Raw genomic sequence first — 23,077 nt, 5'->3', positions numbered from 1 at the left:
CGGTTTACAACCAAAGTTCTGGAACGAATTATGGTCGTGAACCGAGGTTCCACTGTGTGTGTATATATATATATATATATATATATATATATATATATATATATATATATATAATTAATTTTTTTAGTCTTGGGTTTGTTTTAGTATAATTTTGTAATTGATATTTAACACTTCCTTTAGTATTTCTATCTGTTACTAGCGGCGTCTATTGGTGAAATCTTGAACTATTCTTCCTATAAAAATTTCATTTCTTAATTAACATGGATTAATTGATCAGTCAGTGAAACTGACTATTGATTCATGTATTGTCATCGGAAGTGAGTAAGTGTGCAACATTTCAAGTCATTTGGACAAGTGGGTTAAATATCAATGACAAGATTGGTACCAGACGACAAACAGGTGTAGTTAAAAGAAGCGCGGTAATAAAATAGGACTGTGCAGCAAATGGACTGTCACAGTTGAGTTCCTCCAATTCCACGACATCCTGGCGGACAAAGGCAGAAGCAGACCTCTTCCGAGTGTTTTTCTCACCAACGCAAGATCCCTCACAAATAAGGCGGTGAATAAGATTGTTAAGGACGGTTGCATTCTGCTAATTACAGAGTCCTGGCTTCATTCACCCCTTCGGGACGCAGCTATCGAGTTAGCAGGCCGTACAGTACACCAGCGGGACGGGGCCGGAGACTCCGGTAAATTAAAGGGGGGTGTGGGGGGTGTTTGCCTGTACGTCAACAACAGCAGGTGTACCAACACTAAGTCTCTACGCAGGAGGTGACGTTTACACCCGCTGCATAAGCGCCATCTGTTGCTGCATTTTTTTCACCCAGCAATGTTTAAACGCTGAAGCATCACTCAAACTCCGGTGTAAGAGCCGTTTGCTAGTTATTTAAGTTATATAAATGTTTTCCTAAACATTAGTGCATAATCTATGGGAGGTTCCTATAACCCCCCATACGTTGAATTGAATTGGTATTTTCTAACTATTTCTAGCCTCTCTGACTAAACATTAAACATGTGTTAGTGCTCGTTTATACTTCACGCTCAGAACGCGTACGCGCCCATATCATGGCTGCCACACATTCCCAGCATTCATTTTACACGTCCTCTAAACAAGTCCTGAACGTTCCTGGAAATGGATGCTCAAGTCAACAGCACAGTAAAATCCTGCTTTTTCCATCTAAGGCGGATCGCCAAACTCGAGCCTATTCTGTCTAACCACCTCCTGGAATCAGTAATCCATGCATTCATTACGTCCCGGCTTGACTACTCGAATTCCTGCCTTTTTGGTATCAGTAAAGCCACGCTTTCTAGACTCCAACTGGCTCAAAATGCGGCTGCAAGGCTTCTAACTGGAAGTAGCAGAATCCAACACATTTCACCGATTTTGAAAACCCTACACTGGCTGCCGGTTAGATTCAGAATCGATTTTAAGATTCTCCTCCTCACCTATAAGGCATTAAACGGTCTAGCGTCCGCCTATTTGAGTGTCTTGCTCCATTGTCACAATCCCCCTCGTGTTCATAGATCCGCAGATCAGCTGCTCCTAACCGTTTCCAAGGCACGTTTTAAAGCTCGTGCTGAAAGGGCTTTCTTTCTCCGTCTGTGCACCCGGGCTCTGGAACTCCCTGCCCTTAGTGGTTAAGGCAAGCCGCTTCAGTCGCCACATTCAAATCTCGCCTAAAAACGCACTTCTTCACATTGGCTTTTAATTCTTAACCCGTTTCATTTTGCACTTGCCTTTTGCTATTTTCTCTATTTTATTTGGTCCCCTGACCTGTTTTTAGTATCTCTGTTTTAATTCTCTCTTAATGTTTGTTTTTAATACAGTGATCCCTCGCTATATCGCGCTTCGACTTTCGCGGATTTTAAATGTAAGCATATCTAAATATATATCACGGATTTTTCTCTGGTTCGCGGATTTCTGCGGACAGTGGGTCTTTTAATTTATGGTACACGTTTCCTCAGTTTGTTTGCCTAGTTGATTTCATACAAGGGACGCTATTGGCGGATGGCTTAGAAGCTACCCAATTAGAGCATGTATTACATATTAACTAAAACTCCTCAGTGCTATAAGATATGCTTCCCGTGCGGTGCTCGATTGTTTGCTTGTCTCTGCCTCTCTCTCACCCTCTCAGACATTCTCTGCACCTGACGGAGGGGCTGTGAGCAGAGGTGCTGTTTGCACAGAGGCTGTTTGCCTAGTGGATACGGACGCACCTCTAAGAAATGCCGCTTTATCGCGGTGCGTTCAAAAGCACACTTATTGATTTTTTGATTGTTTGCTTTAATCTCGCTCTCTCTCTCTCTCTCTCTCTGACTTCTCTGCGCCTGACGGAGGAGATGTGAGCAGAGGGGCTGTTTGCACAGAAGATACTGACGCTCCTCTGAAAAATGCCGCGGCAAACTTAAAAGCACATGTATTGATTTTTTGATTTTTGCTTTTCTTTGCGAGCCGCGCTCTCTCTCTGACATTCTCTGCTCCTGACACGCATTCTTTGAAGAGGAAGATATGTTGGCATTCTTTTAATTGTGAGAGAGAACTGTCATCTCTGTCTTGTCATGGAGCACAGTTTACACTTTTGACTAAAGGGTGTTATTTCATGTCTAGAGGGCTCTAATAATGTTAACAGTGTGGGAGAGTTTATAAGGGCTTAAAATATATAAAAATAACCATACAAACATACGGTTTCTACTTCGCGGATTTTCACCTATCGCGGGGGGTTCGGGTTCTGGAACGCAACCCCCGCGATCGAGGAGGGATTACTGTATTTTGCTTTTAGTCCTGCTTGTTGTAACTGTACAGCGCTTTGGTCAGTTGTAATGCTGTGTTTTTAAGTGCTCAACAAATAAATATGGCATGGTAAGTCCTGAGAAATTAACGCCATGCGTGCGCGGGTTGCAGTACCAGCAAAAAATTGGGGGGCGCAGTGTGATAAAAGTCGGAATGTGACGTCAGAGTCTCTGTTTACTATCTACATCATAGACATATATACTGTAGACAGACGCCGCATTCACTGTGTTGCCCAGTCGACACGATACGTCAGCGTCCGCCATGTTGCGAGTGGTAAAAGTGCCATTTAAACAAATACAGGTAGACGTGGTAACTGGGTTTTCTGATGAAAAAAACAATAACGTTTTAAACAGTATTGTTTACATACAACAGATTTTGGCGAATCTTATTTATATCCATTTATACAATAATAATGGCGATTATTAAATAATAATAATAATTATTATTAAATAATTCCTCCCATATAGTAACATTTCTCGGACTGCCTTCTTCCATCTCTGAAACATTTGTAGACTTCGTCCTGTTCTTACGAAACACAGTACTGAAGTATTGGTTAATGGCCGAGTCACCTCACATGTAGATTACTGTAATGCTATTCTATCTGGCATCTCACAAAAACGTATCCATCGCTTACAACTTCTTCAAAATTCTGCTGCCATGATAATAACCTGCTGTTGTAAATCCACTGAACATATCGCACCCAACTTCACTGGCTCCCTGTTCACTACAGAATACAATACACAATATCGCAGTGAACATTTAAAGCTCCTCCATACCTCGCCGATCTCCTCCAGACTGACACTCCTCTCGCTCACTCAGATCCTCCTCTGCAGCTCGACTTTCTGTACCACACGTCAGACTCAGTGCTATGGGAGCTCGAGTCTCTCCTGGTGCTCCTGAACTCGGGAATTCTCTTCCCTCTCATATTTGTCAGCTCGATTCAATAACACATTTTAAAACTACCCTCAAAACTTATCTTTTCAAACTAGCATACCGATTGTGAATTCTGCACTGTTACTGCCAGTTATCTTTGTTTGTTTGCTAATTATTGCTTTTTGATTTTTCATTCTCTTGTTTTAATGTTACTAATGTTGTTTCGTTTTATTGTAAGGTGACCTTGAGTGCTAAGATTATAAAACAGGATTTTCTATTGGCCAAATATAACCAAAACAATTGTTCAGCCTTACCTATGAAATGTAATCCCCCGGGATCTGGTTTGGAGCGTACAGCGGTTTGCACAATCCCAAGCAGCACATTACGCATTACTTCACTCCACAGCAGTGCCACTCGCAATATGGCGGTGACGTTGACGTACGATGCTGCTGGTCATGCGCCTTCTAGTAATTCTATGTCTATGATCTACATGTGACAGACAGCCACTATGTGGATCCTCCAGGATCGATGTGCGCGATTCTATGTTTGATGAATGGCTCGATGTGGTGCAGCAAAATGCCGACATACAAATGCATTTTACATTACATAACATTTTCAAGATAAATCGTTAATTTCGTTTAAATAATGAATACTGTTAATAATTACACACATGGGGGTGACATGTTAGCACTGCTGTCTCGTATGGAGTCAAGTCACTGCTATTCCCTGCCTGGAGTTTACATGTTGACGTGTTTTCATGCTGGGTTTCCTTCTAAAGACATGCAGATTTGGTGACACTAAAATGACGCCAGTGTGAGTGCTTGTGTTCACCTAGTGATGAGCTGATGCCTCGTCCAGAGATTGTTTCTGCCTCGTGCCCAATGCTTGCTGGACACATCCCTGGATTGATGGATTTAATCATTAAACATCCTTTTCAGAGCGGTAAGGTGTCATCGGAATTTAATGGGTGTTCCAGGCAATTCACAAGACAGCGAAGTCGAACCTGTTCTCACCGTGATGATATCTTGTACTGCCACCTGGTGGATTCCTCCAGATTTACATAAAGTACACTCGCTGATGCGAGTCTCCAAGTAGACGGATTCAAGATGGCGGTGCTTCCACCTCTAAGGACTTCCAGCGACGTCAAGTGACGTCAAAGGCGGTAAAGCCGTCAGATCTTCCCGGCGGCAGAGAGGAGGTCAACATCGCCCTCCTGTGTTCTGGCACTAAACTACTATTATCCGATCCGAGCAGTCAAATCCAAAAATGCACCCCCTGCTAGAACAACGCATATACAGTATTGCACAAATAACACAAACGGAAAAAACTCTTCGACCGCAGGCAACAGCCAAAGTGCACCCAGTTCTGTCGCCTTCATAAGTGAAATTGTAGTTTTCTCTTTCGCATTTTGTCAGAGTCTCCAGAACGTGCTATCCTAAAAAAATAAAGATTGCTTTCCGCTCACCCAATCTAAATTCTCTCGACTGTCCCGTCTGCTTCTCACCTAGAGCACATCGGCCAATGAAGTCTTCGAGGCGGTCACCTCCAAATTGTAAAGGGTGTGGAAAGCAAACCCCTGAACACAGACAGACCGACACCAGAATGTCCAAAACACACTTCTTTATTTATATTTTCAGCACCACAATGCCTTCTCTCACCAACTCTCATCCTATCTTCTTCATCTTCTTCTTCTTCCTCTCTCTTGACCTCCTGTCCCCCTCCTCACAAGCTTCATCTCCTTCCTCCCAACTCTGGCTCCACTACTGGAGGGAGGTGTCCCCTTTTATCATGACCCGGATGAGCCCCAGATGCTCCTCTTGACGTCACTTCCTGGTGTGGCGGAAGTGTCAGGAAAGCCTCCAGAAGCACTCTGGGTGTCCTTGGAACTGCTTCCGGCAGCACTTCCTGGTGTGGTGGAAGTGCTGCCATCCAGGATTCTCTAACTGTCCGGGCACCCCCTGGCTGGCGGTGGCCACGTCCTCTCATAATGAGCATCCCAGCTCCATCTCTGTGGCCCTCAAATAGCCCCGGGCGGCTGCCCTCTCGTGGCCGAGGAGAAGTATTGTCCAACTCGGGGATTATCCAGGCGTCCCGGCCGGGCAGTGTCCCCGCTCATCTGTGACAAGGGGTTCAGCCTTTAAATGAGTCCGTTTCCTGTCTGGCCGTGGACAGACTACATTTGTATTCTCTGCCACAAAGATTTTGCTCAGTCTCGTTCCTTCTTCTACCTTTACACATGAATTTTCAACTTTCATTTAGCATCTATTTACATTAGCAACCTCACGGAACTTACTGCAACGGCCCGGACCCCACACAGGTCCTCCTTAGGGCCGTCTGTCCAATGTGCCTGTTTTTTGCCTCCACAGTGCCGTTAGGGCTTCTGCGGCGACAGGGTTTACATTAAAGACGACACAGCGAGACCAAAGACAAACCAGGAAATGCATTATGGGGCTGTGCTACAGCCAGTTTGATGCCACTTACGACAAATTCTCAGAGTAAATTGAGATGAGCACTCGCTCAACTGCTATAATACCTCAGATAAAGGAACTGAACTACCATAAAGCTTAAAGAAGAAGATACGGAAAAAGTCATTTTTAGAAATCGGCCAATTTACCGATCACCAATCGAGTCATTCAAGAAGAAAATCAGCCGATTTACATCGGTGGTCGATCAATCAAACCATCGCAAAAAAATATCAAAGCCCCACACAGAAGCCAAAGTCTCAAATCGGGAGTGCGCTCCCCTCGACTCTCTCGTATACTGAGATAGAGGAGCAGGTCATCAGAACCTCTTCCATTTACACCACATTTCTCAAATAGCGTCTTTGTCTCTTTGTTTCTCATCATTATTAATTGATAATATCTTTATTTCTAATCAAACTTTGTATTAAAATGATATTTTCGTATTTAGGGAGACTAGGTTTTTTCATGATTCCAGATGCATTACGAGATTACGTGCAAAATGAAAAGAGTTACCGAAAAACATAGAAAAAGTTTCAGTATTATATGATATTTGTTGCAATAAATTGCTAAAAGTAAAATTGCATTTAGTTACATTGAATTATGATAATGATGGAAATAAAAAAAGAATATCCTAAAATTAAATGTACAGTGGAACCTCAGTTTGCGAGCATAATTCGTTCCGGAAACGTTCTCACAGTGCAAAGCACTCGTATATCAAAGTGAATTTCCCCATAAGAAATAATGGAAACTCCGATGACTCGTTCCACAACCCAAAACTATTCATATAAAAACGATTAATACAAAATATAAAGTAAAAATACATAAAACAAATTAACCTGCACTTAAAAAGAATCATGGCTGGTGTGAGTGAGTTTCTAAACTCTTGTGGGATTCCACCCAACGGGACGACACGCAGAAGAGCGTCCCAAAGCAATCGCAGTCTCCCAGCTCTGCAGCAGTTCACCGTAAAAGCAAATCCGAAAAGATCGCAGACATGCTATAAGCACCTGTCATCAATGGTCGATACAAGGAACATTATAAAGATCCCGCTACAATAAATAACCGTGCTGAATAAAGCTGGTGTTGTTAAAAGTACTGAGACTCAGCTTCAAGTTTTGGGGTGCATGATGGGGACTCGTACTTCACAGCACACACTTGCGCACACACACACACACACACAGTCACAATGCTGTAGTAAACAGTATACGCTCATACGGATGTTAACTATATGAGTGAGGCACGCAGACTCGAATGGAGAATAGGAGACGATTGCCAGAGAGAGAGAGAGAAGAGTGAGTGAGAGAGAGAGAGAGAGAGAGAGACACAGACACACACACACACACACGCGAGCGAGCAAGAGAGACAGAGAGAGAGATACGCAAACGAGAGAGGGGGAGAGAGAGGGAGAGAGAGAGAGAGAGAGACAGAGACAGAGACAGATGCACATGCACGCACGCGTGAGCGAGCGAGCGAGATAAGGAGATATAGATGCGCGTGAGAGAGAAGAACCATCAGCTCAGTTGTGATCACATGACGCTCAGCAGACCAAGTGTATTCATCCTACTCGTATTGCAAGACATCGCTCGTTTATCAAGTCAAAATTTATTAAAAAAATTTAGCTTGTCTTGCAAAGCACTCGGAAACCAAGTTACTTGCAAACTGAGGTTCCACTGTATTACCAGGAACACAACGGGGACATAGCAGCCTATTGTTCCTATTACATCTTTATATTTACATGGCTTGTTCAATGTTTCCACGTTATTGTTAAAAAGATGACGTATAAATTAAAGTGAAATTAATAATAGTTATTGAAAGAATATGCGTTATATTGAATACACTTTTTAATATTGTGTTTATATTTCCATGATACAAAAAATTCTGATGGTTGTTTAAATAAAATACGACTTCCGGTTGAGTAGTTTTTCTCAAATGTCATATCTGTTTGCTTTTTATCATTATAAATATCAATGCAAAATTTGAATCATCTATCTGTAATTATAATCATAGTTTACTTGAAAATTCACAAAACTATTTAGTGTAAAGTACCACTTCCGGTTGTGTGATTTTTCTCAAATTTCATATCTGCTTATTTTTCATCCGTTCTAATATCCACATGAAATTTCAATCATAAATCTTTATTTATAGCCACAGTTTACCTGAAAATATCTGAAATGTGTTCAGGTGAAGTACCACCTCCAGTTGCCGGAAATGGCCCAAAAGTTGATAGGATTCCTTATTTTTGATATAAAGCAGATGTACAAAAACTCACTCACCGAGGTCAAAGTGTTTTCAAGTTATCGTGTTTGCACACAGACAGACAGACAGAATTTCAAAAATGGTATTTTCGGTCTCAGGAAGGTCTAAAACGCCAAGATTCATCAAAATCTCGAGGTCGACTTTTTTCATGCACAACTTGTAGCTCTCAATCGGAACATTTAGAAGACTGTCCTGATTCACATCCATGAGCCGTCGGCACCAGCAATGTCGTCAACCAAATTGACTGTCCAAAGGATCAAAATGAAGAGTAGAAAATGAAAACATAGCATCAGGAGCTGGCAGACATCACAATGATGTGCTGCCACCAATCACAGGACTACCAACCAGAGGTAATGATGAACAAGACGGCCATGGCCGTGAGAAAACACAACATGTCAGCAGTAAAAATAAGAAAACAAGATGTTGACAGTTGTCACACCCGTGCGATTGGGAGGCAGATAAAGGGCCTGAATAATGGTAGTTCCAAACCATACCACCACCATAGGGGTGGTGAGGTGCACTGACTTTCTTTCTCAATCCTCTGCAGATCATCCACGGGAAATCCTGAACGGTTCCGACACCATTGATGACATCACTTCCGCTTTCACAGAAATGAATTCCACACATTTAGAAAACCTGCAATGTCTGCTTCATTGGTCTCCTCAGTAAATTCCCCTGTTAGTTTCTCCTAATTGATATACTGTACACTATATGGCATCCCATTCCAGAGCTATGGACATTAATATGGAGTTGGTCCCCCTTATAACAACCTCTGCTCTTCTAGGAAGGCTTTCCGCAGAGTTTTGGAGTGCGTCTGTGAGAATCTGTGCCCATTCAACCAAGCGAGCATTTGTGAGGTCAGGGACTGGTGTTGGGATGAGATGACTGGGTTCACAATCGGCGTTCCGGTTTAGTGAGGTTGACGGCAGGGATCTGTGAAGACCACGCAGGTTCCTTCATGTCCTTATGGACCTGGCCTTATGCACAGGTGTACAGCCATGCTGGAACAGACAAGTGCCTTCACAAACTGCCACCACAATGTTGGAAGCACGCAATTGTCTAAAATGTCTTTGTATGCTGTGACATTAACAGTACCCACCACTGGAATCAAGGGGGCTGAAACCTGCCATTATCCCTCCTCCGCCAAACTTTAACAGTAGGCACCATGCAATCCAGAAGGTAGTGTTCTCCTGGCATGCATCAAACCCGGCGTGGTCCATCAGAATGATGATCACTCCAGAGAACATGGGTCCACTGCTTCAGAGCCCAGTGGTGGTCCACATTGCTACATAGTGGTCTTAGGTTTGGGTACAGCTGCACCACCATGGAAACCCATTTTCATGAAGCTCCTAACGCACACTTTTTGTGCTGATGCTGCCTCCAGAAGCAGCTTGGAACTCTGTTATGAGTGATGCAGCAGAAGATAATGTAGGTCAACACTTGATAATCCTGCTCTGGAAGTTTGAGTGGTCTACCATTGTGGCTAAACTGTTATTGCTCTGCAACGCTTCCACATTCCAATAACAGCACCTACAGTTGACCGGGGAAGATCTAGCAGAGTAGGAATTTCATGGATTGACTTGTGGCAAAGGTAGCATCCTATGAAAGTGGCACGTTTGAAGACACTGAGCTCTTCAGGAGGACCCAATGTTTGTCAATGGAGACTGCGTGACCGTGTGCTGATTTGATGGCCCTGCTAACAATGAGACACCGGAACCCAATCATTTGGAAGGATAGGCCATCTAGTAAAAGACATGGCAGGTTCATTTCTCTTTTGAATATTTGGTGCCCTCTGCCACTTCATGTATTTATAATCCCAGCCTTGTCAGCCTGCTTGAATACCCAAACACATTTCTTGTCCTAATATTCACTTTCCTGCATTTCCTCATCACTACCTGCTTTACTTTTGTGTAAGTCGTAATAATTTCAGAACAAAGAAAGTTTAAGAAGTGGACATCTGTTGATTCACGTTAGGACTCATTTGGCTTTGTTGGTCTTCTCCTCAGGCTACTGGGAGGTGAATGGATTTGGATTATTTGGCATCTACAAGTCTGATTTTGACAAGATTGGAGGGATGAATACAAACGAGTTCCGCGATCAGTGGGGCGGCGAAGACTGGGAGCTGCTGGATCGGTAAGCTGCTTTTAAAAGGGTGGCACTTGGGCTGAATTGGTGTCAAGTTTCAAGGGGGAAGCTAGATAATGAAAGGAACCATATAACATAGATAGAGAGATAAATGTGAAAGGCACTATATGACAGACATTTGGACAGATTTGAAAGGCACCATAACATAGGTAGATAGATAGGAATGGCACTTTATTATAGATACATAGATTTAAGGCACAAAATCTACCTCTTACATAGTGCCTTATATGATAGACAGTTAGGTAGGCAGTTATGAAAGGCACCATATAATAGATTTACGTCCCTTTATTATAGAAGGGTAAATAATAGATAGATAGATAGATAGATAGATAGATATGAAAGGCACTAAATAATAGATAGATAGATAGATAGATTTTGTGTCTTAAATCTATTATATAATGCCTTTCCTATCTATCTATCTATCTATTACATAGTGCCTTATACCTTATATGATTGGTATGAAGGCACTATATTATGGATTTAAGGCAATTTATTATACAAAGATAGATTTAAGAGATTATATAGTAGATAGATTTGAGGCACTAAATCTACCTATCACATAGTGCCTTATAGTACCTTATATTAGAGGTAGATAGATAGGAAAGACACTATATAATACACAAAAAGATAGATCGATGTGAAAGATTGGAAAGGTACTATATGTTAGATAGATATAAAAGGGACTATATATGTTAGATAGACAGATTTGAAAGGCACTATATAATAGATAGATTTAATGCACTAGATCTACCTATTACATAGTGCCTTATATGACAGTTATGAAAGGCACCATATAATAGATTTAATGCCCTTTATTATAGAAATATTTAAGGCAGTATATTAAAGAATGATAGACAGATTAATTTAAGGCAATATATAAAGAACGATTAAAGACACTATATGATAGATAGATATGAAAGGCACTATATAATAGATAGATAGATGTGAAAGGCACTATATAATAGATAGATGTGAAAAGTGATATATAGATAGATAGATAGATAGATATGAAAGGCACTATATAATAGATAGATAGATGTGAAAGGCACTATATAATAGATAGATGTGAAAAGTGATATATAGATAGATAGATAGATAGATATGAAAGGCACTATATAATAGATGTGAAAGGCACTATATAATCAGATAGATAGATAGAGAGATGTGAAAGGCACTATATAATCAGATAGATAGATAAGACACTATATAATAGACAGATAGATAGATAAGGCACTATTTAATAGATAGATGTGAAAGGCACTATTTAATCAGATAGATAGATAGGGTGGCAAGATGGTGCAGTGTTAGCACTGTTCCCTCACAGTGTCTCCCAGCCTCCCTGAGTAAATTCACACCTTACCATTAACTAAACTAACTGACAGCACCGTAACAGAAAGTGTCACAAGAATTCCATTTTATGTATCAGAAAAAACACCAATCAGCTCAGCCGCTTCACCCTTTTACCTGTTTCCACCTTCTCAGTGGTATGCAATGTGTGAAGAGCATGAACTAACCCCGAATCGGCCTCCCTTGTCTAACGCCATGTTATTCCTTTTTCTCAGCGTCCTTCAAAATGGCCTAGAAGTGGAGAGACTGCGGCTCAGAAATTTTTTCCATTACTATCACTCCAAACGAGGCATGTGGAATTCCCAAGTGAAGAAAGGCCAGAAGGGCTAATGAGTGCGCCAGACTCCGACTCCTGGCAGGGGAAAGAAAGCAACTTACAGAAGGAGAAAACAAAATGAGAATAAAAAATAAGAGCCACCCTACCTGCATGCTGCACCAGGCAGTCTTGATGGACGACCGAGTCGCGTCGAGGACCCTTTGGCTAAGTACCAGCAAGAAGGACGCTTTGTCTACTGCCCTGAAATGAGTAACGCATTGCATCTGTTGTAGCTGCTTTCAGTTATTTAATCAGTACTCAAGGAAATTTTACTTTTTTTAAAGAAGAATTATTTATACAAAAAAAAAATCTTTTTGTTGAGATCGTCAATATGGATAACAACTCCATTCTAACAAAGCAAGAGCAACTGCACTATTGAGGAGTGACTTGCTAGGCCCAGGCCACCCTGGGTTAAGTAAACTGGAAGGAACGAACTCTCAGTCTCGCTGTCTACATGGAGCTTGGCTGGTCTTTCACTTGGGCAGAGAATGCACGGTGGCACTTAAATGGCAGTTTCATTTCTCGCTGGGATGCCTTCCAAGGAGTTTGAATGTTTTTCCCCCTTAACCGAACCCAACCAACTCAAGGGTTTCCACCCAAAAGTCCAAAGACATGCTGTCAGGTTTACTGGTGACTTTATCGGATGTATCTGTGCCCAGTGATGGATTGGCATCCCCCTGCAACAGTGGTTCTCAAAGTGTGATCCTCAAGGTGACAGCCATCATACCGTTTGGCTCAGATTCGTTATTCCGTTATGTGCTGCCGCCCAACCTTTGCGGCCCTACATGAACTTTCCTGTTGTTCGGGCCACCGAGTCCGATTCTCAAAAGGTTATGACTTAGGGGTTTTGGAACACGCAGAGTCGATTCATTTTGTTTTCATTATTTTGCTGACACTTGTGTGCAGCCATCTTGTATTTGGTTCTTGATTGTGTTGTGATAGGGAGTACCAGACATGGCAAAAATGGTGCGAGGCTACTGAAGTGTTTAACAAAAGGAAGGCTAGGACCTTCACTAACCTACCTGGAAGGAGAGAAGATAGATAGACAGACAGACAGACATGGAAGGTACTATATTAGAACATTAGAACACTGTAGACGAGGACAGGCCATTCAGAACAACAAAGCTCGCCAGTCCTATCCACTTATTTCCTCCAAGAAAACATCAAGTCGAGTTTTGAAAGTTCCTAACGTCTTACTGTCTACCACACTACTTGGTCGCTTATTCCAAGTGTCTATTGTTCTTTGTGTAAAGAAAAACTTCCTAATGTTTGTGCGAAATTTACCCTTAACTGATAGAATTTTATTTGTGCCCACCCTAATCCAGTTTACTCCAACTGCTAATTGCTGGTTTGCAGCCTAGCAGGCCTCAAAAATGGGAAGCTGGCTTAAACGTTCAAAGAGACCATAAGTGTCCCTCTATTAACTCATTCATCCATCCATTTTCTACTGCTTATCCAGGTTCAGGTCTGGTCTGAACAACTCAGGACGTCTGTTTCCCCCACCACCTCCTCCAAGACCTCTGGTGTTATAATGAGGTGTTCCCAGGCCAGCTAAACTCTCCAGCATGTCCTATGGTCTTCCCCAAGATCTCCTCCTTTGTAAACAGGCCCCAAAATACCTCTCCAAGGAGGCATCTTAATCCGAAGCCTGAAGCACGTCAACTTTCGATACCGAAGAGCAGCGGCTGTACTCTGAGCTCCTAATCCCGTCTCTAAGGCCGAGCCCAGACATCTTGCAAAGGAAGCACATTTCTTATATCCGCGATTTAGTTCTTTCGCTCATGGCCTTTGCCGATGGTACTGTAGATCGAGAACTTTGCCTTTCGACTCGGCTCTCTCTTCATTTGAACTGGCCAGTATAAGAGTCCCAAAATATACAAAAAGGGAGACAAAACCTTGCAAACTCAGGCATGTAAAGAGAATCCCAAACTATAATCTTATTTACCATAAATAGAAGAAGTAGCAAAAATGCTCAAAATCAGCAAAAAGAATGTGCCAAAGGACAATCCCAAGCAAACAAGTCCCGAAAAGAAGAATCCAGGGCAGACCTGGAACGATCCAAAAAACAGAAAACCCAGTCCATAAAAACACAGAATGTCTTGCGAGAACAAATGGTTCCCACTCCTTAGCCTTCTTGGCTTATTTATGTAGCCTGATGGAGGTCCCGCCTCATACGGCTCAATTTACAAAGAACAAGGAACACAGTTGCATTCAAAGGGGACCCTACATGGTTATAAACGTAACAGAAAAAGACGTAAAAAAATAAAACGTATAATCATTCAATAATTAACTCTAAAACAGGCGGAGTGGTGGCTCTGAGGCTAAGGACCTGCGCTGGTATCTGGAAGGTTGCCGGTTCAAATCCCATTACTGTCAGAAGGAATCCTACTCCTTGAGTAAGACCCTTAAACAGAAAATTAATCCAGGGGTGCTCACTGTACAATGGCTGACTGTGTGCCCTGACCCCCAAAGATCATGAGAAAAGACAATGTCCCCACTGGGGTTAACAAATCCCATCAAATCAAAAATGACAATAAAATACATGAACATACATAATACCATAACAGCCTGCAGACAGCGCCATTTCGCATGGCACCCTATTGCTGCCATTTGTCAGCTGGAAGTTTAGAAGTGTGGCTGCCATGTTAGATGAAGATCTCATGATGGTGGCATCCAAATATCTGGATTCGTCGTATAGCTAATGCACATTAATTTAGGGAGTCGGACCGCCTCGTGTGTTTTTTTGTCCTTGTTTGGTTACTTTTTTGGTTTGACGAATCCTTCTGGCCTTTGACGCCCTTATCTTTTCCTGGTTTACATTTGCTGTCTTTCATCTTCTGGTTCAGGAACTGCCTGGCATTTCCTCCACAATGGTAGAAGAAAGATCACCACCACAGTGCACCTTCAGACTGTCGTAACTTGTATTTTAGTGTTGTTCCTTCCTGTGAACTCTTGAGTGTGTTTACATGCACACACGCACGCACGCACGCACGCACGCAGTCAGGTCCATAAGTATTTGGACAGGCACGCAATGTTCATCATTTTGGTTCATCACGCCACCACCATGCATTTGAAAAGAAGCCATCGAGATGTGATTGAAGTGTAGACTTTCAGCCTTAATTTAAGGGGTTTAACAAAAACGTTGTATGAGTCAGCCATTTTTATACATGGTCCCCCTCATACTCGGGCGCTTAAAAGTACTTGGAAGACAAACTACCATAATACTAAATAGAACGATCATTTTCAATATTTAAATAAAATTTCTTGCCAGTCAATGACTGCCTGAAGTCTGAACCCCTGGCCATCTCCGAGTGTTCGGTTCCCACCTTAGTGATGCTTTGCCAGGCCTTTATTGCCGCTGTCTTCTGGTGCTGCTTGTTTGTTGGACTTTCTGCCATCGGTTTTGTCCTCAGCAAATGAACTGCTTGTGCAGTTGGGTTGAGGTCAGTTGACTGACTTGGCCATTGAGGAATACTCCACTACTTTGCCTTGAACATACACTTGGTTTGCTGTCCCAGTGTGTTTTGGCCCATTGTCCATCTCTACTGTGATTCTGTCGTTCCATTAGTTGTGCAGCATTTGAATGAATCTGAGCAGAGCGTATAGCACCCTGGCCACTTCAGAATTCATCCTGCTACTTATGCCAGCAGTCACATCATCACTAAACACCAGTGACCGACTTCCATTGGCAGCCATGCATGATCAGGCCGTAACATGCCGTCTACCATGTTTCACAGATGATGTGGTATTCATCGGATAATGAGACATTTCTTCTCTTCTCTTCTCCAGGCTCTTCTCTCTCCATCATTCTCAAACATATCTCTCTATTATATAAAAAAATATATATCTTTTTTCAAGAGAGAATTTTTCAAGTCCCGCCCTCCTCTCAATCATATTCAACCACATACATGGTCCTCTCACCTCTCATTCGTGTGAATCCTTTTGTCAGACACAGTTCCCACTCTCTCAGCTCTTATAAATTTTAATGTTTTCCTCACTTTAAGTTCCCAATGAAAGAAGACGTATTATGTCTAAATCTCATTGAAGAATTTCATCACGAAGGGTTATCAACAGTAAAAATGAGCACACGGGAGATCCTAGCATCGAGAGACAATGAAGTCAAACGAATTAACGCCAGAAATGTCGATCGGTTACACAGCAAACTGGTTAAATGCTGTGATAAAAACACAGACCAGACATCATAAAAAGGTTTGGGGCAGCCACCCGTATAATATCCCTGGCTGCAAAAGGTTTTGAAATTGACAGAGATGTTCACTATACTGAGTCCAAAACAGAACTGATTCCTTGGTGGTAAAATGGCGGCTTTAAAGGCCCATATAGGAAGTGACGTCATTGAAGAGGCGGGACCTGGAAGTGACGTCTTCTGAGGTACCGGAACCTGGCAGGATTTCTCGAGAAAGGTGTGCAGGGAACTGAGAATGACAGTTAGTGCACCCCGCCACCCCCTGGTCGGATGTGGTATTACCATTACTTAAGTCCTTCAGCTGCCTCCTACTCGCACGTGTGTGACAATGCGTATCAGTAGACTCTGCTGAAACAGATAGTGGTGATGGTGCGGAAGATGAAAACATAAACTAACAATATCATAAAGAATATCTACAACCGTTAACACCATCTGGTCCTCCATCAGCCGAATTACTGTAGAACGCCGGTTCTCAACCTGTGGGGCGTGCCCCCCGAAGTAACAAAAAGGGGGGGCGAAGATGTGAAAAAAAAGAAAACAAGAATAGAAAATATGAAAAATACATCTATTGAAACCAAAACAAATGAAGTTAAACGACGTTTGATAAACGTCGATAAAAGTTAAGTAGGTATAATAAAACTTGTAGCGGTGTATCAGCAGCAAAAAATATAGGAATACGTTTTATTAGGGTTTCACAAAAACGTTAGGGGGGCCGCGATTAAAACTATTATGTAAACTCGGATCGCAAATACTTAAAGGTTGAGAAACGCTGCTGTAGAAAGAAGGATGTATCCAAGAAAGGTAATGTAGTACGTCTTCAGGGGATAACATTAGACACCAAGGGAGATCTTGATATGCCATTCGTATTAAAACGTTTACAGTTTCCTGTTAGAATAGCTTTGTGAAAGACAATTAACAAATCACAGGGACAAACATTCAAAAAAGTTGTTTTATTTAATAGAGAAAAAGAAATGATATTCACTCACGGGCGGTTGTACGTTTCGTTGTCATGATGCAAGTCCAAACACAGAATCAAAATTCAATGCGATATTTGATGAAAATTGAATTCAAAAAATTGTTTTTACTTAAGATTTACAGTAAAAGTGTAAGTTTAAAAAATATTTGTGTGTTAATTTCAAAGCCAAACAGAACGAAAATCGTATAACGCAACGAATACCTCTTACACAACATGAAACGTAATTAACTTTCAAATTATTACGTTTTACTATTTTTTAATTTGGTTAATTACTCGCTGTAATGTCAAATAGTTCTATTATGCTTATGTAATAATTCCCATGAAAAATTGTACATCCACGTCCTCATACGCGAGCGGCAGAACCGCAAAGAGGCTAGCGTGTAGTGCCCGCCTGGGGGTTGGCACGGGGCTAATCTCCCTAGTTGATCTTAATTTCATTTGTCCAAATATAATTGTTCCAGATCTGGACAGGCTTTTAAAAAATGTTTTCTGTCAAAGCCTAATCCGTCCTTCCTATACTTGAGGCTAACCAGTGGTTTGCACCTTGTGGTAGACCCTCTGTCTTTACTTTCATGATGTCTTCTCTTGATTGTAGACTTTGGCAATGATAGGCCCACCTCCCGAAGAGTGGTCTTGGTTTGACTAAATGTTGTGAAGGGTTCCTCATCACCAAGGACAGAATTGTGTGATCATCCAGCACAGTTGTCTTCTGTGGTTCTCCTGGCCTTCTGATGTCAGGTGCTCCTTCTTTTTTCAGACTCTACCAAACGGTTGATTTGACCTCTGAAGGGGTTGTTTTATTTTACTCTGCCTAATGATGGCCTGTTTTTTTTTGCATGGACCTCACATTGAGAGTTCACAGCAACAGCTTCCACCTACAAATTCTGCACTTGGAATCCACTCCAGACCTTCTACCTGCTTAATAGTTTATGAAGTAATGAGGGACCTGCTCACACGTGGCTATGGAACAGCTTGGCAGTCAGCTGTCCAAATACGTTTGAGCCCCACGCATAAAGATGTCCGTCTTTTCTAAACAAATCATACAATATTTTTTGTTAAACCCCTTTAATTAAAACTGAAAGCCTGCACTTCAATCAGCTTTATTTCAAATCTGTGGTGGTGGCGTACAGAGCCAATATTATGGAAATTGTGTCAGCGTCCAAATACATATGGACTTGACCGTAACTACAGCAGCCCAACAGAAGATATAATGATGTTAAAAGCGGTCTTGTCAACTTCACCTTGACATCAGCCAGGAGAGCCCACCCCAGTTAAGGTCAGTTCCTTCATTCCATGAGGCTAGTGGTGCTCAGTGCTTTTCATTCTGCCCGCCATTACCCCATCTTCAAGATCACAGACTAAAGTCGGGCATTTTTGAATCCCTGGATTTGAAATGTAGTATCTGCTGTTAAAATACATGTGGCAGCGGCAACACAGACCATACGGTTGGCTGTAGGTGGTCCAGTAGATCTTTGCCGGGCGATGACAACATGGTCCTCGGTGTGAACCACTTTGAGAACTACTGCACTACAGGGTGGTCCCCCTTTACTCCCAAAGGAAAGAAAATGGAGGGCAGAAATTGAAAGGATGATTGACTGGGGTTGTGTCTCTCTAGATAGTTCAACGGACATTTCTGGAGGTATTGGAGCAGATGTTTCTCCAGCCAGACTTCCAGCTTCCTTTAGTCACCTTTAATAACATGTGAGAGGGACGGTGACTTAACTGTAAGCCAATATCACAGGGGTCCATTTACGGGATTGTAAAGAGTTGGTGGGCATCAGCTGTGACGAGGTGAGGGAGACCATATGTCGTCGGCAGCTTTCACTTGGGAGAACGTTTAGTGGCCTGGTCCTGTTGGAATGTGGGGGGTAAAGAGGTCAGCAGGGAGGGCCTCACAAATAACGAGGCCTCCAGATTTAGACTGTAATTTTATATTTATATCACACATTTTCATACAAAGGGATAGAAGAAGCCTGATGGCGGTGAACAAATATTAAGTTGCAATGAAGTCTCTAATGGTTACAAGTATCTGATTTGGTAACATAAGCTATGGCCTCCATGGCGTACATGTTGGAAAAAATGAACTTCTCAGGGTTTCCAAGGGAAAAAAGACCACCCAGCCCCACCTAGACATTCTGCAGTACTTAGTTATTTGTCAATATGTACGTATGGCAGAAAGCCCTAGAAGATTCCACGCTGTGGGTATCATCAGAGGGACATCAAAGGCATCCGCCTCTGCAAGGTCCTTCAGCCAGGTGGCATGGCTTTCTTCTTGGTCTTCTCACTCAGAAATCTCAGCCTTCACCTTCTGTGAATTAATGGGGGCTTTTCTAGCAGAAACATCTAGGGAATCTGTGATTCTCTGAAAGACCCTCCTTCCAATTAAAAAAGACCCTCCTATCCTCCTACCCAAAGTAGGTTCAGGGTACTTGGAGACCTTCTAGGGAAAGCTTGGGTGGGTACTGGAAGAGGTGGTGTTGAGGCCAACAGGCGGTGCTTACCCTGTGGTCTGAATGGGGATCTCAATGGCCCAGTGTGGTGACGGGTGGGGGGATTGGGGGCAGGGCAGGGATCGCACTGTGCTGTAGGCCTGGCACCGTCCTTCAAATGAGACGCAAAACCGAGGTCCTAACTCTCTGCGGTCACTAAAGATCCCTGGGCATCTCTCATAAGGGGTAGGGTGTATCCCGATTGCCCACCATGGCCTAGTCACTCTGGCCCCCTAATCATCCCCCTGTCCCTAATTGGCTCTCCCTCTCTCACCCCTTCTCCACCTAACAGTTCATGTGTGGTGAGAGTGCTGGCGCAAAAATGGCTGCCAGGTTGGTGGATGCTGCAGCTTAGTGGTGGTTGAAGTGGCTCCCCACTCTGAAAGACCCTTCTTCTAATTGTTCGAAAGATTTGTAATTGTTTTATACCATGTCAAGTGTACTGTACTCTCTTATAAACTAAACCTGCTAGGAGGAAAACGCAGGCCAAACACCGGCAGAGCCCACCAAGTCAGGATTTAAGAAACGGACAGAGCAGGGTGACAGAGACCACCGGCCGTCCCGCTCTGCAGAATTTGTCACTAGAGCACGCCATTTTGTAATATGTGAAGCAGATGACCCATTGATCACCGCTGCTGAGGGGTCTAGCAGAGTAAGATTGAGAAATGAGGCTTATCAAGACGCAAAGGAGAGTCAAACATCAGATCTGCAGCGGGAAGCTAAAATCGTCTTGGCAGTTCTTGTGCCTCCGCCGAGCCGAGATGGGAGGTGTAGTGAGAGAAAAAATTGAGGAAGGGAAGGGATGTTAATGTGAAAAAAAGTTGATAGACAATCACAAAGCCGAGCCCGGGATTGAGACGGTGGTCTCAATCTCTAGCACTTAGGCAGGAACGTACCAGGGATGCCCACCTGACATAAGTTTTTGGGGGTTTATTTGGGAGATTTTTCTTGTCTTCTTAGAGAGTCAAGGCTGGGGGGCTGTCAAGAGTCAGGGCCTGTTAAAGCCCATTGCGGCACTTCTTGTGTGATTTTGGGCTATATGAAAATAAATTGTATTGTGTTGTATTGTATAAAGGGGCAAGAGGGATCAGTGGGCAGTGGGTGATGAAAGGTCCTACAGTGAAAGATTTCAAGGTGCTGGGGCAACTGCCAATTTTAATAAACATCAATGATTTGGATAGGAATATAAGTAACAAGCTGGTTAAGTTTGCGGCTGATGCTAAGATAGGTGGATTAGCAGATAATTTGGAATCCGTTATATCATTACAGAAGGACTTGGATAGCATACAGGCTTGGGCAGATTGGTGGCAGATGAAATTTAATGTCAGTAAATGTAAAGAATTACACATAGAAAGTAAAAATGTGAGGTCTGAATATCAAAAGTACACCTCATGAGAAGGACTCGGGAATCATAGTGGGCTCGTCACTATCAACTGCCAGAAAGAAGCCATTAAGAAGGCTAACAGAATGTCAGGTCATATAGCGCCTTGATGTGTGGAGTACAAGTCACAGGAGGTTCTGCTCAGGCTTTATAACACACTGGTGAGACCTCATCTGGAGTACTGGGTGCAGTTCTGGTCTCCAGGCTACAAAAAGGACATAACAGCATAAGAGGTGGTGCAGAGAAGAGTGACTAGGCTGATTCCAGGGCTACAGGGGATGAGTTATGAGGAACGATTAAAAGAGCTGAGCCTTAAGGAGATGAAGAGGAGACCTGACTGAAGTGTTTAAAATTATGAAGTGAATTAGTCCAGTGGGTCGAGACTGGGACTTTAAAATGAGTTCATTTCAGAGAGACACAAACTTGTTACATTTAAATTTCGCACAAATATTAAGAAATTTTCTTCACACAGAGAACCATAAACACTTGGAATAAGTGACCAGGTAGTGTGGTAGATAGTAAGACTTTAGAGACTTTCAAAACTCGACTTGATGTTTTTTTAGAAGAATGAATTGGATAGGACTGGCGAGCTTTGTTGGTCTGAGTGGCCTGCTCTCATCCAGATTGTTTCTAATGTTCAGTCAATATGTTAACGTACTCAGGCGACGAGATCAGCAATTGTGGTCGTCAAGTGTGAGATCCCCTCTGACTAGAAGTCATGTGATGTGCCATTAGAGTGAGTAGATTATCGCTAGCTAAATGCATTGAAATGTTTTTAAATATCCAGAAACTTGGACAAGACTTGAGTAGCGTACTGCTGTCTTAAAGTGCGTGCTGTCATATTTCGGTACTTCCAATTGTCACATATTAGCAGCTCGGCCCCATTGATAACAGCATGGCTGGGGGAGCTCGAAAATATGGCAGAGAAAATGGCGGACACTGTGATTCAAAACAATAGAATAACGATAAAAAGATAACCTTAAAATGAAAGTAATAAGGCATAGTGAGGGGGTCAGTATCCCCTCTTCATGAATCACATTGCAGACATGTAATCAAATAATTCATTCATAACTATAATAAATTATACATTAAAACATGCTGATAATTCATATCAAATTACAGTTCTGTTTGAAAGCACCAAGTGTGACAACATAGTAAAAACGCATAATTAAAATAAGACGATATGCTATAGAATCATAAGTGCATAAGAATTATGTCACTTGATCGTGGCAAATGGTTTAGTTTGCTAATCATCAGTGATAATCATGTGCCTCATTCTCTGGTAATGACTGAATTTGGGAATGAAATGAATGAGAATCGTGCTCCTCGTTCATGGGAATGATTCCTTTCACAAATCAAATGAAATAGAACTGTAGGCCTCATTCTCGGGTAGTGATCAGGTTGGGGAATTAAATGAATAATAGTGGTACTCCTCCTTCATGGGAATGATTCTCTTCATAAATCAGATGGGAACCATGGGCCTCATTCTCAGGTAATGATTACGTTTGTGAATGAATCTTTCTTCTTGTTCATGGGAATGATTCAGCTCATCAAATTAATGCGCATCATGTGACTCATTCTCGGGTAATAACTGAGTTTGGGAATCAAATGAATGAGAATCGTGCCCCTCGTTTATAGGAATGATTCGGTATATAAATCAAATGAATGAAAACGGTGATGACTGAGTTTGTGAATATAGTGTGCCCCTTGATCGTGACAGCGATTCAGTTTGCTAATCAAATAAGAATCGTGTGTCTCATTCTCGGGTAATGATTAAGTGTGGGATTCAAATGAATGAGAGTCATGTCCCTCTAATGTTCATGGGAATGATTCAGTA

General features: G+C 42.3%; 1 protein-coding gene across 1 annotated transcript in view; it reads left to right on the top strand.

Moving 5' to 3' along the window:
* b4galnt4a (beta-1,4-N-acetyl-galactosaminyl transferase 4a) overlaps positions 1–13,277 on the top strand; it is a 443,680-nt gene extending 430,403 nt beyond the window's left edge. Inside the window, exons 19-20 of the mRNA XM_039738621.1 lie at positions 10,389–10,515; positions 12,090–13,277. Of these exons, the coding sequence (XP_039594555.1) occupies positions 10,389–10,515; positions 12,090–12,204 (242 nt within the window). The 3' untranslated portion in view covers positions 12,205–13,277. The remainder of the gene's footprint in view (positions 1–10,388; positions 10,516–12,089) is intronic.
* The last annotated feature ends 9,800 nt before the right edge of the window (positions 13,278–23,077 follow it).

This window comes from Polypterus senegalus, chromosome 1 (genome assembly GCF_016835505.1).
Source record: "Polypterus senegalus isolate Bchr_013 chromosome 1, ASM1683550v1, whole genome shotgun sequence".
Classification (NCBI taxonomy): Eukaryota; Metazoa; Chordata; class Cladistia; order Polypteriformes; family Polypteridae; genus Polypterus; species Polypterus senegalus.
This window is presented reverse-complemented; position numbering and strand designations above follow the sequence as displayed.